At 37.6% G+C, this 27688-nt stretch overlaps 1 protein-coding gene across 2 annotated transcripts in view; it reads left to right on the forward strand.

Annotated features, from left to right (window-relative positions):
- Positions 1 to 27688, forward strand: part of GNAL (G protein subunit alpha L) — a gene marked incomplete at both ends in the record, with an annotated part of 178154 nt that overhangs the window by 103548 nt on the left and 46918 nt on the right. For both annotated transcript variants that reach the window (XM_079533018.1, XM_079533019.1), the window contains one exon: positions 19213 to 19310. In XM_079533018.1, the coding sequence (XP_079389144.1) occupies positions 19213 to 19310 (98 nt within the window). The remainder of the gene's footprint in view (positions 1 to 19212; positions 19311 to 27688) is intronic.

Genomic DNA, 27688 nt, shown 5'->3' on the forward strand with positions numbered 1-27688 from the left:
CTCTGTTATGTCTAGCATTATGAAATCAAGGATCATTTTTTAATTTGGCTAGTGGTGATAGAAGTTGGAAAGCAAATACATACAACGCTATTCCAGAACCAGTGAAGAAAAGCTTTTAAGTGACTCTCTCCAACCAAAAAGCTATATATTGTGTATATCAGCTATTTTTTTTTCTTTTGCAATGCATTCTTACCTTCCCATATTTCTGAAGACACACTATATTGGATAAGAGGAAAACAAATGTTAACCTTCAGCTGAGATCTTGGTAATGGCCATTAAGTGTGTTGCTAGTTTTTATAAGAGATCTGAGCAAAAAGTTGTCAATAGATTTTTGTTTGCTTGATTAATTTAAATTGAGGAAATAAGGATCAGCCTAAATTGTGTCAGTGAAACTAGAACTACAGTGAGGAGTATGCACTTAGTCAAAATCTAAACATATCTTTAAGTCCAGTTGAGATAAAAAGAACGCTTTAATGTGTGAACTAAGTTCTGCTGTCCCATAGCTAGGGGATGGCAGGACTCAGGGTATCGAATGTTAAATGCAGTTACAGAATTACAGAATCACAGATGGCCTGGGTTAGAAGGGACCTCAAGGATCATGAATTCACAACATTTCTGGGCAGCCTGTTCCAGCACCTCACCACTCTCTGTAAAGAACTTCCTCCTACATCCAACCTAAATCTTCCCTCCCTCAACTTAAAACCATTTCCACTTGTCCTGCCGTTATCGACCCTTTCAAAGAGTTGATTCCCTCCTGTTTGTGGGCTCCCTTTAGGTACTGAAAGGCTGCAACGAGGTCACCCTGCAGCCTTCTTTTCTCCAGGCTGAACAAGCCCAGCTCCCTCAACCTGTCTTTGTAGGAGAGATGCTCCAGTCCCCTGATCATCTTCATGGCTCTCCTCTGGACCCTCTCCATCAGCTCTGTCTTTCTTGTACTGGGGGCTCCAGACCTGGACGCAGTACTCCAGATGGGGCCTCACAAGAGCAGAGTAGAGGGGGACAATCACCTCCCTGTCCCTGCTGGCCACCCCTCTTCAGATGGAGCCCAGGATACCATTTTCTTTTTGAGCTGCAAGAGCATACTGCAAGGCTCATGTTTTTTCATCCATCAGGACCCCCACGTCCTTCTCTGCAGGGCAGCTCTCAAGGACCGCTCCTTCCAGTCTGCACAAATGCCTGGAATTCCTCAAGCCCAAGGTGCAAAACCTTGTACTTTGCTGTGTTAAACCTCATTAGGTTCACCCAAGCCCACCTTTCAAGCCTGTTGAGGCCCCTCTGAATGGCATCCCTTCCCTCCATAAATGCAATTACATTTACTGTTTGCTTGTTGGCTTTTTTAGAGAGAGCACTGTTAACAATCAGTTTCTGCCGATCTTCAAATTGGCAGAAATGCATGCAGACATTTCAGTCTCTCTCAATTACAGCACTTTAAGTAATAACATATTCTTCCGTCTCTTGTCCGTAGAAGACCAACAAACACAGATAACTCTTTTGCTAGCTCTTGAAGACCCAGCAGCTTTTTTCATTTTATTTGCCATGCTAATTCCAAATGACCAATCTATGGCACCTATTAGTTCTTTTCACTTAGTTACTGTCATGGTGATGCTTAAGGTAGATGTGGATTCTCAAAACAAAGATTCAATTCCATGATTAATTTAGGAAATCATGTAATGCTTTCTTTTTCCCCTCTATTTTAACTGTTGCAGATCTGATCCTTTCCATACCAGCAAGAAAACAGAGTTGTGACATACTCTACCACATTAATCAGATATTCATGAAATTGCAGAGAAGAATGCAATTTTCAGTCACTGTATTCGCTCCAGCATGTAATACATTCTGAGAAGTTTTAATTTGTCTATTACTGTTGTTTAATTTTCTCCTTCTGTCATCATAACCAAACTTCCACCTTTTTTCCCTCAATTGAAAAACATAGAACATGTTCCATGAATTATTTTATTATCTGTTGTTTTGTGACAAGTACATTGAATTACATTGCCTTACTGATATTGGGCTGTCATCCAGCAAAGCATTTAAAACAGGTAAGCTTTAAAGCTGCTAAGTTCTGATATAGTGGTAAACTTCATTTTACTGTGTGAAGAGTCAAACATGTTTTGACCTCAGGAAAGGTGAATTGCTAGTAATGTTGCATTAGCACATTTTTAGTATTAACATTTCATTAGATTACATGTGGGGAAAAAGGGATATGAAGGTTGCAAGTGGCAAGTTTGGAAGTCTAGTTAAAAGCAGGTCAAGCTATGGGATTATGAACCTTAACAAATTCATTATTTTAGTCTAAGGTTCCATTTTGCTAGATGCAATGTGGAGTTTTTCTGCTGTTAAACAATTTTATGAGACGACAGCTTTGCTTAATAGTAAGCCCCAAATTTAAAAAGATGTAGGTAGATTTTTTTTGAAATGCTTACATCTGTAATATTTTCTCCTAAAGACAATATTTAGAACTAAAGAAAAGCCACTAAGAGAAAGCAAACCAAATGTCAATTATATGTAGAATTTAAGAAGTAATTCTTCATTTCTGGTCCTTTTAGATCATCCATTGGTGTCAGTGGGACGCAGCATCAGTTCATCCATCCCAGACTTAGTTCATTTCGAATAATTTTAAGTGTCTTCTTCTCCTGGACTGCTGCATGATGTCAAAGCCCACCTGTTTCTCCACATTAGTGTAGCACCATTGATCAGCCTGTTATGGAATTACTTGTGCTCGCTTCATAGAGAGCACATAAGTCACCTCTCCTTTCTCTCCCCATCTGCCTGTGGACATTGGGCGAGTGGAGTGGTACCTGCACCCCTGGTCCTGACAGGAGGCTATGAAGCTACGCTTAGATTAGTACTGCTTAATATTAAGAACCTGCTTGCTAGATGGTGTAAACGATGTTCTAAGTAATTACTTGCAGGCGAGATCTCATTAGCAAGGAAATGTTCTCAGGGTTCAAATATGCAACTGATTTAAAATTTTTGTGCTGTTTAATTGTGGGACCCAAACCTAAATGCATTCCTGAACAGCGTTTCAAAAATTTTTCCTTTTCTGCGGGGGGAGTTCTGCTGCACCTGGTTTGAAGTGTAGTCACTTTACCTAGGCAGCTCCTCGAAGAGGACATTCATGTAGGTTTAAGATATTTTTTCCCCAAAATCTGTACTTTAGCTTAAAAAAAAAAAAATAAGGAAAGACTAAAAAAAATAAAAAAATAAAAATCTCTCTTCTGCAGTGCCAGGGAGAGGCACCACTTTACAGTTTCTACCCCTTCAGTCAGGCAAAATTCCCAGGTAGACAATCTCCTATTCCGTAGGAGGTTTCAGTCAGAAAAACTTGTGTTGTCCGTGACAGTAGCTATTTATTCTTGTCCTTGTAGTCCACAATCCAAGTGTTACAACTCTCTTTAATTAGTCTTTTGTCAGAGTGGTGTTCCCCAGATGCCAGTATTGGGGCTGGTCCTGTTCATTATGTTTGTTGATGCTCTGCACGAGGTGTTTGAGTATATCCTCATTGAGTTTGCAAATGACACCAAATCGGGAGGAAATGTTGCTCTGCCTGAGGATAAGAACACCCTGCAGAGGAATCTGAACAAAGAGGCTGTAGCCAGTTGCATGAGGTTCAACAAGAACAAGTGCAAGAACAAGAACCTGCACTTTGTGTGCAACAACACCATGCAACGCTACCAGCTTGGGAGAGAGTGGCTGGAAGTCTGTATGGAGGAAAAGGATCTGGGGGAATTAGTGAACGGCCAGCTGAACATGAGCCAGCCAGCAGTGTACCTAGGTGGCCAAGAAGGCCAATGGCATCCTGGTTTGTATCAGAAATAGTGCAGCCAGCAGGAACAGGGAAGTGATCATCCCTCTGTACTCAGCACTGGTGAGGCCGTACCTCAAGTGCTGTGCTCTGTGTTGGGCCCTTCACTACAAAAAAGGCACTGAGAGCCCTCGAGCATTTCCAGAGAAGGGCGAAGGAAGCTGGTAAGGGGTCTGAAGCATAAGTCTTATGGGGAGCAGCTGAGGGAGTGGAGCTGTTCAGTCTGAATTATGGGAGGCTCAAGGGAGACCTTATCACTCTCTACGATGACCAGAAAAGAAGTTTTAGCAAGGTGGGGCTTGGCCTTTTCCCCCGGGTGACTACTGGTAGGATGAGAGAAAATGGCCTCAAGTTGTACCAGGGGAGATTCAGGCTGGATATTAGGAAAAATTTTCATTTGTGTGCTTTATTTTTTTTCACGTGTTTTATTTTGGTTGTATTTTTATTAAGGTTTGATGCATAGCAGAATACAAAAGATGAGGGAAATGCTTTCAGATTTAGATGCATTGTTTTATCTGTTTATGTTTTAACAAGGGAGCTGGAAGATGAATGTGAATGCCTGTGTATTTTATGACATGTAATCTGATGATAGGGTGATACAACAGCTGTTTTCTGTGAGGTATGTTAGATAATCTGTAGGTTTTCTAACTTAGTTCCTGGAAATTTTATCTTTCATTCTGCTAAGAACATTATGAGCAGATATCTTTACAATTGTTACATGGGAATATAGTGTGATATAGCAATAAATTACATTTGGGAGTTGCTAATGCAGCTATAAATCTGCGAACAGAAAGTTTCCATGCCAAAGGTTTGACTCTGATTTAGAATGTACTGGATTTGTACTGTATTTAAAGAGCATAGTTATCCATATATAGATGGATACTGCAAACTTTGTTTTCAAAGTTATCGTTGGAACTTCTTGATTTAAATTAGTGATCAGATACATACAACTTAATGTTTAAGATTTGCTTATTTTGGATTATGTTTGCAAATCTAGAAATTTTGAGAACTAAAATTCAGCAAGAACCGTTTGGTATATATTTTAAAAATACAGAATTCCATAGGATTAGTGGAGGAGGTTTTTAGATGACACCATTTCACTGGTTTAACTGTTTTGTTCTACTCACAAGGGAGCTTAAATATGTGAAAATGTGATATCAGTTGAATTTCTTCGAGTCTTGTCTCCACTTGTCTCTGAAGTTAATTTATATGTACTTGCTAGTCTGTCTTTGTTGATGGATCCACGTAGCATAGACATGCATTCTGACCAAAGGAGTTTTTCCATCAAGGTAATCATGCTTTCTTTTTGAATTATGCAATTAAGCTGCCAGAGTTGCAACTTAGGTGTGCTTTTGTTTGTTTGTCCAACAGATAAAAACTCTGTTTTTGTGCTGATTAGGCCAGCATAGTATTTGAGTTCCATATCCAAGGTGCATATTTTATTAGAAAAATTGCATCTATTTAGTAGTACTTCATAATATTTTGTAGTCTTCTTCTCTGTAAAAAAGGATGATTTTTTTTTTCTTGTATACAGCCTGTTTTTAGAAACGTATTGCAGTTCTCCTTTTTAAAATGTTTGTCATTCATCTTATCTGAAGCCAGTTGATGTGAGCCCCTTAGCATTTTTTATTAGCTATATGAAGTTTGTTCAGTTGGCTGTCTAAACTTAGCCACCTGTTTTAGAAAGAGTCCGTTTGATATTACCGTCGTGAGTACAACAGTATATATTCTGGCTCTTTCTCTTTACTGAAAAACTGAATTGGACCTTAAACCCTGCTTTCTAGCGCTCCTCAATAGGAACAGATGTATTCTTATGTTTATCTTGTAACTTGATTCTAAAGGGAAAAACACTTTTCAGTATTCTCTAGATAATATTTATCTTTTGTTTTACCAGCTCATACCATTAGAAATATCTCAAGTAATGAACCAGACAGTAATTGTACGTTAAGGGACTATGAACAATGACTTGTAATTTGCAAGTGTATAATAAACAGGTGCAGTCATAGTCAGTTACTGACTATATACAACATGTTTATTAATGTTATTTTAGTGCTTCTTTATGCACATACATTTTTATCTTCATATGTGGGATTCTGTCATTATTGTGGATCGACTTGGTCAATATTGCCAACTGGAAATAAAAAATGAAGCATTGATAGATGTGTCAGTCTCCATCAGCAGAAGTCATAATCTTAGATTTCTGTTGCATTAAAATGCTTTTTTAAGAGCTCAGCGTTTTGACTAATTTCTAAATAATTGCACAGGAGCTACCAGCAGTCTGCTCAGGCTGTGCTGAGGGCACAATTTGGCCAACCTCTCGTTACTAGTAAGCAATCATACTTTGCCTGGGGCTCTTTTTAGAGTGTTGGTTTACAGGGCTCAACAGAGTGCAGAATTTTTTTGAAATCACAATAATTGTCTTCTCCAGAAGAAATTGAGAAGGAATTGGGTAGTTCCTTTTGGTAGCTGTGTTAGCCTTGACACAGCATTAGTGTTTAGGATACAGCCTATCCCAAAAGTAAGCCAGTACTTGAAAAGCCTTGCCTGATCTGATGGGACAAATTGCAGCTGGCTGATGGAACCTTAGTTAACAGTTGTAGTTTGTGTATTTAATCAAAGTATCTGAAGATTCAAATTAACACCAGGGTCCAATTGCAGCAGATCTTTGGGAGTACTAAAGCAAAACATCTTTTCCCCCTGCTGGTCTGAGGCCTATGTGGGCTGAGTGCAGAGCCATTTTGGGTGAAGCCATGTGTCTCTCGGAAAGGCAAAGCTAAATGTTTTGCACTGTATAAACATTAACAAACTGTAATTTTTATAAATATTGAAGATCCAGTTTATTAAGATACATGTCTATTCTCTGTCAGATTCCTAGATAGTTTCTGAAAAGTAGAATTAAAATTAACTTACAATTAAAAGCATAGAGCAATTAAAAACATAGCTGACAGAGGGAATATGGATGCCCTTTAGTTTTGATTAGAAAACTTAATTACATGGATCATTATTCTGATGTGAAGAGCACTTTCCACTTCATCCACATTTTATTACAGTTTCTCATAAAGAATCCTGTGTGAAAAAATAGCATCCTACCAAAGGTCAAGAGGCAAAAGGCCTTATTATTTACTTTTTACTTCATCTACAGCATAAATCCATTTTCAAAGTATGATCTTGAAAAGAACCTGAAAGGAATATTTTTAATTGAATTTCCTCATCTTATAAATGAAGCTTTCACTTCTGATGTTTACGTGCATTTTCTGATTTAACTGGGGAAGAAACCTATTATGGTAATAATGAAGGCTTTTTCCCAACTGGTGAAATGCATTTCACCTTGGAAAAGGCTATAGATCAAAAACCAATGAATCAGTGGTGTATAAGAAGAAAGCTAAACTTGGGAATTATTTGTTTCTTTACTTAAAAATAAAGAAACTACTGGTGATTTTGCTACTGGTGATGCATTCTCCTAAGTTCATGGCTTTGTAAAGGTTGTAGTCTACGATGCACCTATTTTTAGTATCCTTACGGGAGATATTTAGTGAGTCAGGAATTGCCTGTATGGGTTCAAAGTCTGATGAGATCTCTTTCAGTCACAAGGAAGTGAGAGATCTGAAAAAATGCGGATGGGATTCTTCCTAGAAACTTTGAGTGATTGATGCTGTAAAAAATGTTGCTTCTCTATTTAATTTTTTAATTGGTTGGGTTTTGTAACAGACAGCAAAAAAAATTCCTTGTCTGAATTGTCTTTGGGTTGTTTCAAGGCAGTTGCCTCACAGTTTCCACATAACTGTCTGTAGTTTTCTCTTCGGGCCTCAAAATCAGTTGAGTATTGTTCTATCAGATTTTTTCCTCTGCTAGGTATAACGTTTTTGTTCATAGACAACTGGAAGTGCTGCATGAAGTTTGCTGTTTGTGCTTTTGTGGCCCTGACAGGCTCTTTGGTGCAAGCACTATCTGCAGGAGATGAAAGCGCTTGGATGCTGTATGGGGTCTTGCAGGGTGGTCATACCTCAGATGCTGAAGGTCTGATGAGGAATCCAACAACACTGACTTTAAATTTAGTACTTCTGTATTTTACTTAGGTAGACAATGCTTCAGATAGTGGCAGTGACAGATTTTAATTAATCTGAAGAAATTTATTTCCTACCACTTCTGAAATAAGTGTGAATCTTCCTGTTTAAGGAACTGTAGCAATATTCATATTTTGAAGTGAGAAAGTCACCTGCTTTTATTATTTCATTCAATTCAATTATTTAATTCCATGTCCTTGCTTTGCTATCATGTGCTGAGATTCATTAACAGTTCTCTGGCAGTCGTAAGACACCAATCATCTGTTTACAATATTGATCAACAGCTTTCATCTTAAATTACTCTGGAAGTGAGAAATAAACCTGCAGGGAATAGTAAATAGAAGACTGGGAAGCAAGGAAAGATGCTAGCTTAGGCTATATAGAGGTTTGTTTTCAGGTATCCTGTATGAGTCTGCTTCCTAATAAGCTGAGCCCTTGTAACAACCTCTAGCTGTGAAATTTAAACAGAATTTCCCATCCACAAGTTACTCACTCACTCTGATTTACTACATGCCTACAGATCAGATTTCTGTCCCTGCTGATATGGGTTTCTGTTCACTTCTAGGCTGTTCTTCTGAGCTCCTAGGAGATGGAGTAAGACATTGTTTTTGAATTAGAAGAATATTTATGGACTAATAAAACTTTCTTTTGTTCTGATGCCTCATTTGTTACAATATATCCATTCTTTCTATATTACATATAATGAGATGTGATTATCTCAGTTCTTCAAAATGATATAATTTGCAGAATGAAAATTAAGAACAAAACACTAGGAATTAAAATCTCACTTTTCTGAATTTATTCTGAATTAATCTGAATAAGGCTCATCAGCACTAGAACTCATGGGTGCTGATAATAGGATTTAAAAAAAACAATTCATATAGAATGTAGCTAAGAGTTTCAGGAATTTGTCATATTTTTCAGTGCTTTACTAAGTAATTTTTGTCTTATTAACTAGTAAGATGTATTACAGTAGCTTTGCTTCTGTGGAAGTTATGAGTACTTGTTTTAAATGATGGGATTCCTTTAAAATTCGTTGCTTTCAGATAGTCAAAACTGCTAGTTCCTACAGTTGTATTCATAGTTGTTTCCCTGAATAGCTCTTAAAAGCAGCAAGGTCATACAGAAATGCAAATAACATTTTCCTTTGAATCTCTTGTTTGTAAATTCATATATATGTTTGTGGTTGTTAACTAAAATTTAAAAAAATCCATTTGCTGCAAATCAGTCAGAGATATCTAATAAAGCTTTTTAATTCCTTTTCTAGCTGTATCGCATACTTCAGAATGAGTAATTTGCTTTGTTGAAGCTGGTCAATCTTTTGCACATGATTGAAAACAGCTAGAAGTACCAAAAAAGAGAGATGAAGTTGAAGAATATAGATAAAATGTGTGGAAGACTAGGCTAAACAGATGTAGCAGCAATGGACTGACTTTTACATTACTTTCTGATTTAATCATGAGGGTTGCTTAAGTTGCGGATCCTGCTCATTAGTCACGTGATGTTGCCAGCATTTATTTCCAAATCAAATCTATAAAAGGAAATGAGAGTTCTCAGTCCTTGTAAAGCACTTGTCTGGTAGGAAATCTCTTACAAATAATGAAGTCTGTACTAGAACATGAAATAGTTCCCTAATATATGACCTTCAAAACTGGCTGAAGGAAAACAGCAGAAGCTGTGAGTAGTAGAAACCTTTCACACTGTCAGAAAAATAAGCTGCAAGCTCGTGTTTTTTCAGTTCGCTTGATGGTTGTCCTCACTATGGAGCTGTATTTACAGGACCAGCAGGGGTTCCCTATGGGCAGGGCAGGCCAGCTGCCTGCGGATGCAGCAGTGATGAGTCCGTCAGCTTCGTAACCCACTGTTCTGACTTCGAATCATAGAATCCTTAGAGTTAGAAGTGACCTTTAAAGGTCATCTAGTCCAACTCCCCTGCAGTGAACAGGAACAACCACAGTTCCATCAGGTTCCTCAGAGCCCCGTCCAGCCTGGTCTCCACGGATGGGGCATCCACCACATCAAGTAATTGAAGGTTTTCCCACCATCTGAGTAATGAAAACAGATTTGCAAGAAATGCTGAGAGCACCCCATGAATAACTCACGTCATGATTCTCATCCCCAAAAGGTGACAAAGCACGTGTTTGGCTTTGTATCTCTAAAGCAGCAGCCAGGAGTTCACTACGTGGTTTTCTCTGATGACTGAAATAATAATCCTCCAGAAGATCTCAATTTTTTTGTTCCAATTCAAGTGCACTGTGGCATGAAAAACACAGCTGTTGTTACCATGCAGCTAGTAAAAACAGTGATCAGATACAATGTTACTCAAAATTAAAAACCATAGAGGATAGAGATCTAACACTGACATGTTACCAAATGTAAGTTATTATTATTGCCTTCTATTTTAAAATAAAAAAGTCTTGATAATACTTAGCAGTGTGGAAAACCTGAAGTTTGCCACTTTATAATAGATGTTTAATAGTAGTACCTACTTAATCCCTTCATCAGGTATTGCGGAATGGCCTGTACATCATCATAGAATCATAGAATGGTTTGGGTTGGAAGGGATCTTTGAGATCACCTAGTTCCAACCTCCTGCAATAGGCAGGGATACCTCCCACTAGACCAGGTTGCTCACAGCTCCATCCAGCCTGGCCTTCAATGCTTCCTGGAAGGGGGCATTTACAGCCTCCCTGGGCAACCTGTTCCAGTGTCTCACCACCCTCTAACGAATTGCTAACTAAATGTTGCCTTGACTTAAAGATACTGAAGTATCATGTTCTTTGCAATTTTTTACACAGAGGCCCAGAATTTAAACTGTTACAGAAAGAGAATCAATATAGAACTGCTCTGGGTTGATTGCTAGCCCCTACTCTGAATGGTCTCCACTGTTCTTATGAGGCGAAGAATCAAATTTTGACAAACAAAACACTGCTACGGTTTTTAGTAAAGAGTAAGCAAACCTCTTCTAGTACGCATAACACCTGTATTATATTTTTCAGTAATTTTTGAGTTTGGAAGGTCGATGCTTTAGAAAGAAATCTGTATAGTCAGCATCTTGATCATAGTAATAAACTACCTGCTGCCAAATTTTGTAAAGTATTAGCATATTTCTAACTTTTCTGTCCATATGGAGGGGTTTTGTGTGTTGCTCACCATTTGCAGCTTTTCCTCGTGCTGTCCTCAGAAAAAAATCGTCTTCAGGGAATTATAACAATAGTTACCTTTTTCTTTTTACAAGTGCTGCAGAAAAACGAAGGGCAGCGATGATTCAGAGTTGTGTAGCACATCTGTAGTTAATTTAACAAATATTTTAAGACAGAAGATTGTTGAGAACATTTATGCATTCAGGGAGAGGTTCTAACGTAGAAATATCTTCAAAGAGAAGGTCATGTGTGAGTTTTGCATCCTTGGCACATTATCTTTTTTAGGTTTCACATACATTAAATAATTTGCTTAAATTATTTGTCCTACTTTCCTTAGCAGAGAGCTTGATGGCTCCCCCCAGGATAGCAGGTAGGCATTCATGATGGCAGACTGTCAAAATACACTTTAAAATGGATTAAAATGGAAACCAGAAGATTGAATCAGTGGTTGTTTTAAATATGATAAAAGCTTCATTTAAAAAAAAAAAAAGAAGAAGAAGAAGAAGAAGAAGAAAGAAAAAAGCCGTTATTTAATAAATAGTGAAGGAAAAACAAAAAACTGCTCTTTGACTTCTGATTTTTGACCTCAAAGCCTGTCTTACCACAGTGCTGGTCTCCAAATACTGGTGTAGCAAAAGCACAAAATTGTGATTTTATTTTTGCTTTTGTTAGCATGATCTTAAGTATTCTCAGACTTCTTTTTGCGTTCTAAAGCATCTCTTGACATTTTTAAGTTTGGAAAGTGTTTAAATATGTTTCTCAAATTTAGCGGATGAGTGTTGTGATCTGTGGAACTGAACTTGTTGATTTCTATAAAATATCATGGCACAGATACAATGTGTTTCTAGAAGGCAGAAAGAAAACTGTTCAGGCAATCAGGCTGATACCGTAACTGTACACATTTCTTGGAAATGTAAGGTTGAGGGAAAGCTTAAAAGTCAAGTCACAAAAATAGTTCAAGATACTTAAAATGTTCTATGGCTGCTCATTTCTGGCTTTTCAACACTGTCAGCTAGCTCCACAATCATCAGTTTTGTCTAGATGTAGCAGTATTGGTAGCTCCATGAAATTGGTGCTTTTATATGTTTATAAATGCTATTTGTTTCCCCCAGGTTCTTTCCTTGCACTTAGAAGTTATATAGGATTGTCCTAGGAGCTAATAAATGATTTTGTTTTCTTGGAACTTAAGGTGCACCGACATAAGTGTGTTCTGCGAAAGTGTTTTTTTACCATCCTGCTATGTTCAGTTTTGAATAACAGAAGTTTATGCAGAATGGTTGTGCTTTAAGGCTAAGAAAAGCAAAACAACTCCAGTGAACTGGGAGTGAAGGTAGGTGGGGACAGATTACTTTTAGTTCTCTTTGATATATCCAGAGTTAGGTTTTGGAGGAGAGTAAGAGGCCAAACTGCTGATTTGCCTATCAGAATGAGTCACTAGCTCACAAAGGAATTGCATTGATCATTGCACACCCACAAATTACTACAGAAGATACACTGCAGGGGCGGAGGTTATGCTTTCCCTTAAGGTTTCTGTATAATTGATCTGCCGTAAGTTCTGATACTTTAAAAAGATCTGAACCCCACTGTTAAGCATGATCCTTGCATGCCAGTTTGCCACTCTCAAATGGTTTTGGTGTTTCTTGCATTAATGCTTGAGTGTTGATGAAAGGTTTTGATAGCATTTCTATGGGAAAAGTTCAAGTCATGCATTCTGTTTCCGTTATTAGATTATAACTCTGTTTGCTTGTCTTTGTTATGGTCATTAGGAGTTTGAGCAGCTGCATTTTCTATACCTGCAGCAAAACTCTTCCTTCGTTAAGTTGAATGTTTCATAAAGGATTAAGTAGAACTGCCTGAGCCATAGGGGACGCATGTCTCATAAACAAGAGGCTGATTATCAAGAGACTGTACTTGTTAGTGGAGAAGGTAACTAAGCAGACTCCCTTCTCTAATGGATCTCTTACTTGATACCCTGTAATTTCAGCATTAAGACCATTTAAAGTTTTCTGTCCCTACATTTAAAATTACTCTTTGTAGATTTTGGAGGGTGATGAGTATCCTTAATGGAAGATGAGTTGCTGTACTGGATAAGCAAACCAGTAATAATAGGAGGCACTGGGACAAATTGTCTTTCACTGTCCTTTGCAGGTTTCTTGTAACATCAGTTAACAACTGTCTCAGTTAAACACTCAGTTAAAAGTGTAAATTTAGACTCCAAAAGTTAAGATTGTCTATGCAACTCTCCTATATGGAAGATTGTGCAGGTAGCTTATCAAATTCTTGGTGTTTTTTTCTATATGGGCATGTTTTGCCCATAGCAAAGAAAAGCCCAGGCAAATACTATATAAAAAATTATAGTTAAAGATTGTTTGCAATCAGCTCATCTCTCTTCTGCTTACTCCGTTTCTTGTACAGGGTAGATGGCGTTGACTGACACCTTTGTTTATTTTCATAATTCATCTGAAGCCCTACGTATTATTCCCTTGAGTTTATTCACTCAGCATGCTTCCATTATTACCTTTATTCTGTATGTTCTTAAATTTAAAAAAAAAACCAAAAAAACACACAACACATTATTGATTGTTCTTTACATAGTAGGAAGTCTTAGCTGTTGGATTATATTAAGATATCCTGTGTATCTTAGAGAAAATTTAATTGTATGTGATTTAAACACTGTCAAAGATGAAGAAACTATTAAGTATAGTAGTACTGTCTTATTTGGAGATTAAGAGATTCATATTAGGGAAGCATATTGATAGACTGTAGAAATTCCCAGTGTGTTGGGATGTATCAGTAGCCTCCAAAGGAAAAAAGGCTTTTGATGCTTGGAGCAGATTTTTAACTCTCTAATGATTTTACTGGTCAGGATGTGTGTTTAGAATCACGGAGAATTGCTTTGTTGTTTTTTCCTTTTATTCTTAACACGCTATGTTGTAGAGAAAGTTAAATTTCAAGCACGATAGCAGTGCTTTGAGTGTTTGTCTCTGCTCCCAAATGCACAAGCCTGAAGTTAATGGGAAAATTAATATCAAGAAAAACTAGCTAGTGGATACAGAAATTTAAATTTAAATTATCCTCATCTTAATCTGATTATCTAAAAATAGATTTCACCTGCTTGGTTTGCAAAAAGAGAGTATTGAGTCTTATAAGAGTCCTGGAGCTGCAAAAGTCACTTTTTCTTTCTCCAGGTTTCTCTTGGCTGAAATACAAACTTTTTTTAACTGCCGTTCTTCTGAGGCTACACATGGCTCATTCTAAAAACACAAACGTAATACCAGTGCACTAATCTGATTTGAGGCATCAATTGCAGCCGGAGCGGCGGCAGAACAAAGTCTTCTGGTGATGACAGGGGAGCTTGGCTGAGCTTCCCTTCCCTGGGGACTAGGTCTCTGTAGTCTTGCCTCCAGCACTGCAGGAAAAGAGGCTTCCTCACAGCCTTTGGGCCTTGTTGCCCATCCTCTCTGCTGCACTGCAGGGACTGGATCAGTTTTGACTTTATACAATAAGAAAAATCTGGGCAGTGGAGCCAAGCACCTCTCATTTAGAAAACCCACACTCCGCAGGGTGTCATGCGTATGGTTTTGCAGCATTATCCATTTGTTGTCACCTTCTTTTTCCACCAAAACCTTCCTGTAGCCAAGTGGGTTGACGAGTAGCATTGGGGCAGCAATAGTCACCTGCTGTGGGGAGCTGGGAGAGGTTGGCTGCCACCTGGTTGTGGGTCACAGGGTTTAGCTTTCCTGTGGCTTAGCAGCCAAAAAAAGAAGTAAGAACTGAAATTCAGAATGGAAGTGACAGGTTCATTTCACACCCACTTTGGCTGAATGATGAAAATGTGTAACGGCTGCTACTCAGGTTGTACTTCTTTAAGTGGTTGTCACACTGATCAGACAGGTCTAATCTGTATCTTAGATGAGAAATTATCTTGCAGCTTCGGCTTGAAGGCTAGGAAAATGAATTTTAATTTGAGGGAAATGGATCTTACTTCCTGTTGATCTCACCAGATGTTTCCAGGTTTACAATATATTAACAGAAAGAATATGTGGAATACAAAATAAAGTGGAGTCTTCCATACTGCAGCTTCTATGAGACTGGAAGGTGACATTAGGATAACTGTTAAATTTATGTTCCATCTGGAAGTAAGACAGGAAGGGATCTTAAAAGAATAAAAATTGTATTACTGACCTAGCATGAACTTTTGTGGTCTGTAAAGCAATCAGGGGAAAAAAATCTGATTCCAAAATGCATAAAGAATTGTTATAAAGATATATCACTGTTTAATTTTCACTAATATGTATTCCTGATTTAAACAGCTGACAGTGAAGCAGTTCCATTTTATATATACTCCAAATTTTTGTAGGAGTTACAAGAGGGGAGGAGGTTTCTACGTTAAGCTACCAATAAATTTGTTTCCAAAATAAGGCAAATAAGTCTCAAGACCATGACGTATCTTCACGTAGGATAAGGTTGAGAATTAGCTGTAGTTCATCTGTATTTGTATCTTTATTGATTTCTTAGCAAGTTTTGTGTAGGAATATATTCCCTCTATTTTTTTTTTCTACCTTGGAATGGGCAAGTAGAAATAGTTATACAACACCTTCTCGAAATGTGGTAAAAATATAATACCATTTATGTCAGTGGCATCAGTTCAGGGTGTTTCTCAAATTTACCATTTTGAAAAAAAAAAAAGATCATTACCTGTTTATGTCACTTTTTGCTATTTAGAGGATTTGTAAATGTTTATGTCTAGCAAAACTTATATGCGAATGAAAAAGAAGCTGGAAAGTGTGGAGGTGAGGTTTTTTGAACTCTGGGGAAAGGTGAAAAATTTTGAGATGGTTTTGTATTGGTGAACATTTGAAGCATTGTGTGTCACATCATTTTTTTTATCACATCAAACTTTATATTTGTATGGCCTGATGATTGCTAAAAAATTCATAGAAAACTTGTGTAAATTGAAGTACCTGTAACTGATAGTAGAATCAACATAGAAACAGAAAATAGCTTGAGTTGGAAAGGACCTTAACAACCATGCAGTTCCATCTCCCTGCCATGGACAGGGCTGGCACCCACTAGATCACTCTGCCCAGGGCCATGTCCCATGCTTCATGATACCCTAGACATTATCATTTATTTCTCTAATGCTTTAATTACAATGCTGTTTCAAATGTATACATATTATACATATTCAAATATATATATTTATGGGCTTATTTTGTATGTGTGTTTATAGGTGCAAATATTTGCATGCTGCTGTCTCTGAGAAGTTTGGGTGGGACAGTTCTGTTGTGCTTTGTGTTGTTAGGTATGTTATGATGTAGGTGTTTTTTGCTCTCATGCATAGCACATTATTCCGGTTCTTTTCAGTATGCTAAGTATTTGTAGTAGATCTCAGTGACTTTATCTGAGGGAGGTCAGCCATGCTTGTTTGCAAACTGAGAGCATCAAAAGTCCCTAGGGATTTTTCATGTTGCCGCCTTCTCATACTCCAGCTGAGGTTTCTTAGAGGATCCAACCTTTTGACTTCTAAGATCTTCTGGATAGCCACCTCCTAGAAATCAGCACCCTTAAGAAAATCTTACTTTGAGATTCTCGTTATGAAAGTTTCTGAGGTCACAATTTACTCACACAATCTGATCTATGTTGTACTAATCCAAAGTAATGTTTTGCTTCTAATTCCCTGCCTGACCAAAATGTTAATGACCAAGCTTCGGCCCATTTTCTTTTATCAAGTAGAGCAAATCTGTCTTCACCATCCCTTGAAAGACTCTGGTGCTTTCCCAGGACAGGCAGTGCCAAACATGACTGCAGCTCTGGGAGGATGTTGTCTGTGATAGAGGGTGGGTTGTGTCCAGATGGAGCAGGTACATCTTTGGTATGTGCGAGCATCAACACCATCCCATGTGCAGTGGGAGCCTTCAGCAGCTGAGGGGGAGAAAAAAGTGCTGGAGAACTTAGAGAAAAGAAAGGGGTTAAAAACAAGTGTGAAAAGTTAGATCGTAGCACTTCGTGTCTTGAAATGAAGGAAGATTTTTCTGGAAGGCTTTAGTCACCTGGGAAGGAAGGATCGGGTAGCTGTGTGGGAGGCAATTTGCAGGCAAGTGTACTCCTCTGCAGTCGATCGGTACATTTTAATGAGGTAAGTATATTTGCTCTGTTTTATAGGATTTGCTTTGGACTGGAACTCTGGAAGTCATTTTAGATAGACTGCTTTGAGATATAATGGTCAGGGGGAAATATTTGAAGCATATCATATGGAAGCTGTGTATTTGCAACATGTCTGTAGGGTTTTAGAAGCGGAGTTATTTTCAGCAGAAAATTGTCTCTTCTTCAGAAGAGATTTTTATTGTAAATTAAGGTCATGCAAAGGATGTAAAAAAAACAGATGTGAAGTTAGAAACTGCCATAGCTGTTTAATTTTGTTCTTCTACTTATTGTATTTATTCACATCTACAGCCATCTCTCAGTCCATGCCATACCATAGGAAAGAAAGTTTTCACGCTGGCATCCTTGATCTCTTCTCATCTCTATCCTGTAGGCTGCCAGAGGCTGAATGGAACCATTTTTCAGATGCAGAAGTATTCCCCTCAGGAATGGGAACTCCCACATGCTGGTGGATGGGAAGACAGGGAAGGGCCAGGCTGTGCTCAGGTCCTTTCAGGGGAACAGGCTGTAGTTGCCTCACACGGTCCATTCCACACAGTAGGACAGACAAGTCCTTTTGCCTTGGGACCAGTGTTACTTGTGCAGGGCAATTTCTTTCACACAAAAAGGAATTGCCTGTGTTTAGACAGAGATGCCAGCAAGCGAATGCATTCGGTTGATGGGCTAGATAACAAACAAAGAAGAGTGGAAGAGTTCCCCATTTTCTGGAATTTCTCATTTTGACTTTGCTCCTTTCGCTTTTCCAGACCTTTTTTTTTTTGTTGTTTCTTCCAGCAGTGTTATCTATTACATTTGTCCATTTTGTCCTACTTATTTGGTTTGCTAACTTGTCCTTTCTCGGGCTTGTTTTTGCATTCTTTCTACTGTAGGAACAGAGAGTTTATAATAGCCATAGCCTGTCTTCAAAAGGTGAATCTGCAGTGTTCTAAGTAATCATTACATAAGTCACTAAAGAAAGATAAACATGGCCTCATCATGAGGAAGAAATCATTCCAAGGGCAATATAAGTATCTATCTACCAGTTTTCAATCATGCTTCTTATTTTCTTCCAAGACTTTCTGTGCAGATTTTTCACAACTGCTTTAGCATCTACTTTTCTCTAAATTTCAAAAGCTCCTGAAAAAAAAGCTTTCAGAGAAAGACTCAGTCTCATAATAAAGAAAAAGACAAATTCTTTGGTTTATCCAACTTTGTTTGATTTTAGAAAGATTTAATATAGAACTAGACCCCAGCTTTAAAAAGAGCTGGAGTGCAGGATGCTCTGCATCCAGGGCACAGGGAATGAAGAGGCTGTCAGTCAGAGTTTTTCTGTGCCCGTGTGTTTTATACAGCTGAGCTGCAGCTTCACTATCACTGAGGATGGCTGTGGCTTCTTGTTCACATAATTCTGAAATAAGCTGGTCGGCACATATTTCTGGGTTGGGTTGCTTGGGATAGCTGGGAAAAATACGTTGTGCCAGGCTCAGAGGAAGCGGTGTTGAGCAAAGGCTCTGAATTCTTGCAGTTAAATTATGTTGCATGAGAAAATACTGAACAGCGGAGAGTTGTGTTTTTCAGGAAAAATTACACAATCTTTTTAAAGTTACAGGCTCCTTCTTCCTCTGAGGAGCTAGTGGTTATAAGCTGAACAACCTTTTGCATTGCTTTCCATGGCAGAAATTTAAATTCAGTTTAAGACTAAGTGAGCATGCTTTTGTGTCATAGAATCATAGAATGGCCTGGGTTGAAAAGGACCATGAAGATCACCTAGTTTCAACCCCCCTGCAACAGGTAGAGTCTCCAACCACTAGAACCACTTACACTTCATTTTTTCATAGAGGTTCGTATGAATTTTGAAGACTGTCTTCATTACATACCATGTACTGGAAACTGTCAGCAACCTGCTAATAAATGCTTCTTTCCTTTTCTTCTTAAAGGTGTAATTTATCATTCCACATTATTAAAATGCAGGAAGGTTGGGAGAAACAGCAACACATAAAGGTTGAGGATTCAGAAGATTAAAAATGTTCTCATTGGTTGTGTTTCCAATTTTCAGGAATTCTTTGAACATGCGAAAAAGCTCTGGGATGATGAAGGCGTGAAAGCATGCTTCGAGAGGTCAAACGAGTATCAACTGATTGACTGTGCACAGTAGTAAGTGTTACTTTTTATTGATTTAATAGCCAAAGATGTAATTGTCTATGAAGTTTAAAAATATATTTGCATTTGCAAGATCTAGGAGTTTTGGAATGCAGCAGTTAAAGTTCTAATTCTAATTGCTGGTTTTATGATAGTCTGTCTTTTTTGTACAACTAAATCTTGTGCTTCTGATATTTAACAGTTTACAAAAGCTACTGTGAAAGAAAATATCAAAGAGTTTTAAATATCTGTATTATTTGAAATAGATACGCACAGAATCATTTTGATTTAAATGATTCAGCTTTAAAAATTCAAAACCAATATAAGGAAAATGCTGTGTTTTAAATTCTGTGACTCAGACAGTGCTTGAAAATAGCTGTTTTTCTTTACATTTCATTAAAACTTCTCTGCTTTTTACCAAACAAGATGCATACCTGCATTACGATTGCATCTCTAATGTATACTCTGGGAAAAAAATGATAAGCAGTATTTCAGTAAAATTAGTATTATGTTTGTTTTTCTCACCTTCATATACATAAAGTCAAGCAGTACATTTGTGTGTAACACAGTAGTGACCCCTAGTCGGGTTTGTGTGACTACTAACGTTCTGAGAAGAGATGTGTAGAAGATTGTGAAGGTGCAAATCATAAATACATAGTAATTGATGAAAGTAGATTAGTCACGAAGTAGTATATTAGCATGTCAGGACTACAGCACTCTGCTGTCCTGGCAATAACTCAGCTCTGAGTTAGACTTCAACCAAAAATACACATTTCATGTGAATAGCTATTGTGAAAATGTATACTCTTAGAGTTGCTATGTGATTTAGGGTTTTCAGAGAACACACTGCAGTGTGTTATGATTTGTCTAATTGGCAGTATGGTCAGTAGCAATACCACAAGTCTGTTGTAGCACTCAGCGTTTTGTTTTTCTGTCCTCTGCTCCCGATGCCTAAACTCAGGCAGAGAAAATGGCCTGTGTAGCTAAAGGAATTGTTGAGCTCCTGCCACAATGGGGAATTTTGGGGCTGTGGAGAGTATTTTCTTTTCCCTCGTTCCAGACTATTTTGGGAAAAGAGAAGGATCCAGTGATGATTCATCAGCACATGGAAGCAAGGGAAAAATGCATATGTGTAGGAAAGAACTCATTTGACTTCAATGGATTAAGTTTACCAAAGCTTGGGTGTTAGCCTGGCAATGGTCAAGATTGACAGTGGTTCCATATAATGATAATAATAATAATAATAATAATAATAATAAAGCACACAGAAAGTTGTCCTGAGTTGTAATCAGTGGGTCTTTCCTTTGCCATTGCCCACCGCCTCCATGGTACAGAACTGTGCTATGCTTGCTGAAAAGTCCGGGTTGACTTTTTGTGCTGTCTATTAATACACTCAAGTAATATCTCAGAACAATAAAATCAAATAGTGACATATATTTAAGGTAAATGGATATAAAGCTTACTGTACTGATCAGTAAAGACCCATATGGCTCCCAGTCTTTGGAAAAAGAGCCTTAAAGAACCAGCCAAAGACACTGTGGGGTTTTTTTGGTACTGTGTTTTCCCTTTGAAATGTTGCTTAACTACAAATACTGACAAGAAGGTTAAGTCTCGTGGCCTGTTCAAAAACAAAACACAAATTCTGAAAAAAGTGGATTTAGAGTGAAGTCCACTGTTCTGAAACATAAAATTAAATTCTTTTTTTTTTCCTAAAAGCTTGAGGTAAGATAGTTGTTGGTTTTTTTTCTATGTATCTTCTCCACCTCTTTCAAATGACTTTCTTTTGGTGGAGTCATTCGTTGTAGTAGTAAACAGAAGACTTGCATAATTTTCTACCTTCAAGATGATTTATGAAGTAGTGTTTAATATTTAAATATTCCTTAAGAATATTTGTGCTTTGCATTTGTGATATACCTGAAAATGTGGCAGTTAAGCAACTTAACCACATTTTCAAACCTTCACTCTTGGCACAGAGATTTGAAACTCAGGAGTACTTGTGTCACTGACCTGACCAAACAGCCCTTTCTCCTGGTGCTGATAGCTGCCCCTCCATCATTCCTTAAAAATTAAAATGGTACTAAGATAGTCAGTGAAAGAGATTGTAAAGCCATCATGTATTTGCTGCATGCTTGTGATTGTATGTTGTACAACAGCAGTTGCTTTACCCAAAAGAATATCTTTGGGCTCTGGATCTCATTCAGAGTGGTGGAGTGATGTTAGCCTTTTTGCTGAAGCACATGAGAGAAGTCTAGGTTAGAAATACAGTTCTCATGTGCAATACTGTTTTGGCATGTGCACACACAGAATGGTGACAGTGAGGATGCTGTCCTTCTCATTCAGTGGGACGGGATGATATAACTTTTATAACCTGTCCATAGTATTTAATGAGTGGGGAAGGAAAAGAAAAAGAAAGAAGTGGGCAAGGAAGGTAATGCTGATACACATGCTTACTTGTGGGATTTTTAAGCATCTCCATTGTTTTCATCACACAGACTATGGGAGAAAGCATCTCAGACTCTTAGCTAAATCCCAGTCTTTTACCTCTTGTCACAGGAAGAAATTTTTATCAGTAAGTTACCACTAATTTCTTGGCTTTAAAAACAGCAAAACCAAAAAAGTCACAGCTTGCATTAAAAAATACATTTGGATTACAAATTGGATTGCTGACTTAAAATACTGAAAAGTTCACTAGCATATATCATAGTCAGTGACACAACTTGGTGACTGTTGAGTGTGTTACAAATTCATTGTATTTTAAAATGGTTTAATTTGGCTATGATACGGAGCTTCTGTGTTTTTAAAGCTTAACCTAGTTTTCTTTGTTGCTCTGGGAGAAATACTTTGCTGGACAGAGAGGTACTAAAAAGACACAAAGACAGATTCTTTATTTACATTGGGCCTGAAAGTTGCTTTTCCTTGATCATTAATGCCTCTTTAAATTACCAAGATCCTGGTCCTCCATGGAAATGAAACTCAGTGCCTGCTTCTCAGGCCATTTTAGTATTCTGACATGACTGCTCCATACATCTACACTATTTATTGTCATACTACTGCCTGATATGGTATATGCAGCAAATGTGAAACTGTGACCCAGGAGACCTTGTGCTCTAACAAGAGTAGATAGATCGTAAGCAAAGATCTGAGTTGTTCTTTCCTGACTACAAGTGTATTTAAGTAACTCTTGGAGGGGAGCACTGCTGTCAAACTTATTTTTCCTTAATGACCTTCACATATTTATTTCTTCTTGATTGATACTGTAACAGTGGCAGGTTATTGTTTGCCTTGTCTTCCGCTTCAGTATTCCTTTCAAGTTAAATTTCAAGATTAATTTAATTTTAAAAGTCGATTTTGTTTTGTTGGACTAAGATCCAGCTTACCTAGATTTCAGTGGGTTGGTTTTGTCTGTGATAACTCTTTTGTCTTACCTCAATTAACTTCAACTTATTTAAAACTACTGTGATTTGGTAAATATTCACAAACTTTATATTCAGCAAATTCTAGCTTTGTAAGGGATTTTCAGATTGCGCATGATTTAGTGCTGTGTTGGCACTGAACTGTTTGGTATGTATACTGTAGACCAGAGTATCTTCACAAAATATTTCATGTCATTCTGGAATAGTTTCCTAAAAACTGAATAGTTTTCTGTAAGATTAATGCAAATCCATCTTTAAATATTTTATCTTCTGCATACTTGTTATTGAAAAACCAAATTTTATTTTATCTGTGCAAGAGAACTGCAAAGCAAACTGCCTTGAATGTAGGAGTGATCAACAGAAGTAAAGGTATAGTTGTGATGACCTTCATTTACAAAAAGTTGATGAGTTTATTATTAAATTTGTTTGCATCTTCTGAGAATGTTAATTGCTGAGCTTATGAAGAGATATAAAATTTTCTTTTTCAATAGCATGCCTTGCAGTAGAGTTGTAGGTTTTTGTTACCTATTTGTTATACATTATACATGCAAGAGTATGACTTCGTTCTAATGCTAGTAGTTCTACTTTTGAAGTCCTCTTTCTTCACTGTGAGCTGTACTGTGCATTAATTGGTGGCTTCTTTAGTAATCCAGGAAAAGCTGTTGAAGTTACTTTTGACTTAGAAACTTATATATGGGCCCAATGATAGCAGTGAAGTTGAAGACTTCTGTGGAATTCTGTCTGCATTGGAAAATAGTGGGGTCTTCTTGTCTGGTGACATACATCTGTTGTCTTGCTAAAATAAGAGTTAAGTGATCTTGGTTACTCATGTCAGCTGCTCAGATGACTGGGTAAATTTGGTTGCAGAGACATGAGATGTGGGGATACTTAGAGCACTTAGGCGATATCAGGGAAAGGTAGTGATTTGTAAAACAAAAGAGTAGGCAAGAAGTAGGGACAAAAAAACCACAAAAGCAGAAAATCTGGTTATCTTCCTAGGTCGCATACAGTTTGCTCATGGCATCTTTGTTAGGAAAAAATAACTGCTCTTAGATTTATTAGAGGGTTCGAGAATTTAGTTTTATCTCATTGCATTCACACAAAATAACAGCGTGTGTGTGTATGTAGGCACGCGGGTGGCTGTAGCTGGAAAGGTTGTATGTACTTGTGTTTGCTGTGTTCCTCTGTTTAAGAACTAAACCAAGAGATTAAGAGAATACTGCTCTGAGCCAGTAGTTTTCCCCAGTTTGCTCACTGATCTTCTTTACCTTACAAAAGATATACTCGAGTGTGAAGGCCTAGATTGGTCTCTGTGCAAACGTTTGTGCTAATGAAACTTGATTATGCAAGTTCTCAGACAAGCAAACACAAGGGATGTGAGCTTGGCCAAAGAAAATTGATTTTATATTTGAGCTAATATACATGCAAACGATACATCTCACGTTCTTTTTTGTTTGTTTGTTTTTTGTAATTATTCTGTCTTTGAGAATGGTTTCAGCCAACTTTTGGGGCATCTATCCAGGCATTAGATGAAGTAATTAAAGAAAAAAATTGTTTGAGTTGTTGTTCATAGATTCAACTCCTGATGTGTGAAAACTTTTTCTTTGTCTCAGCAGCACATCTGGAAACTAAGCATATCTCTAATATGCTCCCCCTAATATGCGTATATCTTCTAGATATAAGACTTAACCATTAGTATTGGATAAAGTCATCTCTCAATTCGCTCTTGCAATCTGAGGTCAGAAAGCCTACCTCATCATTGTTTGTCTCTCTGTATCTTTTGTCTAGCATACCACCTGAGCCTCATTTTGTTGATATGTACACAGGCTACATGCATGATGGTAAATACTAGCATTCGGGTAATTCATGTTAGTTTCACTTTGTGTGACTTCAGGATTTGCCATTTAATGCTACTTCTGCTAGAGATTTTGCTAGAATTGGCTGCATCATACTCCAAATTGGATTTTGCTAAAGCAGAGTTCACAAACAGGCTGTGCTGACTCAATGGTGGCTAAGTCCTTCCTGTAGTGCCCTCCCAACACCAATTTCCAATGAATCCAATCCACCTGAACAATTCTTGATAATTAACCGTTTCAAGACCAGGATGGTTATTAGTTACTAGTTCTATCTCCTTTGAAAGTTCCATACACAGTAACAGCTATCAGCGTCAGGATGGCAGCAAGCAGCTTTTCTCATAACAAGTGAGGCTTCAGCTTTCCCAGCTTTGGTAGTCAAATAGCAGAAAAGATGTTTTCTGTCATCTCAGTGTTTTATTTGTTTTAAAATCCCTGCTGCATATAGGATTAAATTGAGGGACTGTGCTCTCCTTTGTGTATTTGTTCCCATGCGTCTCCATCATCATACACCGTTCAGTTCTGCCTAACTTAAGATCATTGAAATGTGAGGAAAAATAGTACTTTGTGCACTCTTGAGATCTGAATTGAAAATTTGTACAAAAATGTTACAAACTGCTTAATATTTTGCATTAAACTGTCACTGTTGATTGAATGTATCAGTTAGTGGCTGATTGTTGCAGTCCATCAAAGATTTTTGACATATCCCATGTCACGTGCGTTTGTCAAAGTAGGTACCTGGAAATTGAGTTGGATTTGTGTATTTTCTAGCAGGTCTCAGGTTTCTTCATAGTACTGGGTTACAGGAGTGATTTCACCCACATTCTATATTGCTGAAGGGACTTAGAGCCATGCCACCATCATTTAGTTTCTCAGGAAGATGGCCGGAATGAGGCCAGAGGAGGCTGAACTGGTGTGCTTGCATAATGCATGGCAAAACTGCAGCAGAAAATACAACTGCAGTTACAGCTGAATAACAAACTGTTGTCTTCCAGATAACATAGATATATTGTCTGTGAAGTCATTGGTCTAGCAAGCTGTTTTTAAACTGGCAAGTGGCAAGGATGAATTATCCAACTATCTGCACCATTTAAGGAAAAGATGTTTAGGAATGTATTTAGTTTTTGTCCCTGGAACTACAGTATGGTATTCGTGTATGATGTCATCATTTGAGGGAAAAAATCCATAATTATTTCCTCTTCACTGCTGTGTGTTTAGAATGATTTTGGATGCATCTGAGAGGGCGTGCAACCTACTGTGGGGAACCTGCTGGAGCAGGGGGTTGGATGATCTCCAGAGGTCCCTTCCCACCCCTACGATCCTGTGGTTCTGTGCTCACCTGCAGCCTGCAGCTTGAAATGAGCAACCTGAGCTGGCAAAGTTCTTCTTGTGCTCCTTGATGACTGCCCATTTTCAAGATGCTGTGGTGCTTCTTTGTGCGCCTCTTGAAAAGGCTTATTGAAGGGGGAGTGGACTGATGAAATATGGCTGCTAAAATCATGCATTTGTTGTGGAAGGGGAGAGAGCTGAGGGAGAATGGGAGGTGGTAGAGAAGGATTATACAGGTTTAAGAGGTTCTCTTGCATACCCATCAAAGAAACATGGTTGGAACATTTTGTAGTGCTTTAAATGCAGTTGTAACATTTATGTATGTATGTACGTAGCAGAGTACAACTGTGACTTCAAACTGCTAGTTGAAAGATGCTTTTGATCGGCAGGTTAGAACAGTTCTGAACCCCCTTCCATCTTTGCTTTTTATTTTTAATAAAATTTCCTTCATTGTAATGCAGTGTGTATGATAGATTAAGCTGAACCATTGGTAGTAAGCTGAATAGTACTATTCTTAAAACTAGCCATTCTTTTTAGATTGTGTAATGACTTTTTAAATATAAGGCTTAATACCTTTTACTTAGAGAAAAGATGAGAAGAAATAATTGATGATAAATGTTTAATTCCTTCTGTTACTGAATTTTTGGTGGTGATATATGAAAACTATAACATAATTTTCTTCCATCTAAAGTTCCCTTTTGTTTCATATGTACACAGTTCACAGTGATTATGAATTTTTTTCATTTTCTTTCACTTTCAATCATAAAATTTCAGTGTTTAAGTTAGAAGCGTATTTTCTTTGGTTAATTGATGAACAGGTTTTCTCCATTTACATTATTTAAAATATAAACCTTAACCAAACAGTGAATTGTTGCTTAATGATAGCAAGGGAAAAAAAGAAAAGAGAGTGAGAGAGAAAGAGGGAGAGGTTATAATTATAGAATAGTTGCTTTAGCCTTACTAATGAGTCTTCTAAACAAAGGTGTTTGCCAGATAGGACAAAAGTCGTTCAGCAGAGCGTAATGCTCACATCTTTCACTGTTTACTAACTAACAAACCACACTCTTGAGAGGCAGAGTTGTGGTTTCTTAAAATATACACTGGGAATTTTCTGAAATAACCATCTCATCTCTTGTGAATTTTTGTTGTTGTTCCCCTTTTTACTGCCACTCATGGAAAAAACGGCGTCAAACTTAACCAATACCATCTACATTTTGTTAATCTAATTGTGACTGACGTGACCATGATCTTATAACAGTATTACTTAGAAGTACGAAACTGTGGAGAAGCAGATGTAAAATCCCCCAGGATGCCTTTGTATTCCCCATTTGTATGAAGTATGAAAATACCAGTCTCCAGTGGGGTAGCATGTGGGACACCTCTGCCTAAATTAGCCACCTCAAGTAAGTGATTTCTATTCCTAAAGAAAAAAAAAACTTACATATTTCTCTGTTGAAAAATATGAGCAAAAATAGGTTGTAAACACATCACTCTCTCTGTCTTCTGAGTACGATGCATTATTTTTACTGTTGACTAACTACAATTGGAGAAACATTTAAGCAGCTCAGAATGGGATGCTCAAACATAAACTAAACTATACATTTTCCCAGATGCTTCTGCATGCGTGGCAGTGTTTTCTGCAAGTGTTAGAATAGGCAGAAAGTTTGAAAATGTACAGCAGAAAACCAAAATATGCCTTAACCTCAGTTTGAGGTAGGTAGTTAATAGAGTTGTACTTTTTATGTTTTTCTCCTTTCACAGATGAATAAAACATCCAAATAAGAATTTGAATTTATTT

This window comes from Tetrao urogallus (assembly GCF_951394365.1).
Source record: "Tetrao urogallus genome assembly, chromosome: 3".
NCBI classification, from domain to species: Eukaryota; Metazoa; Chordata; class Aves; order Galliformes; family Phasianidae; genus Tetrao; species Tetrao urogallus.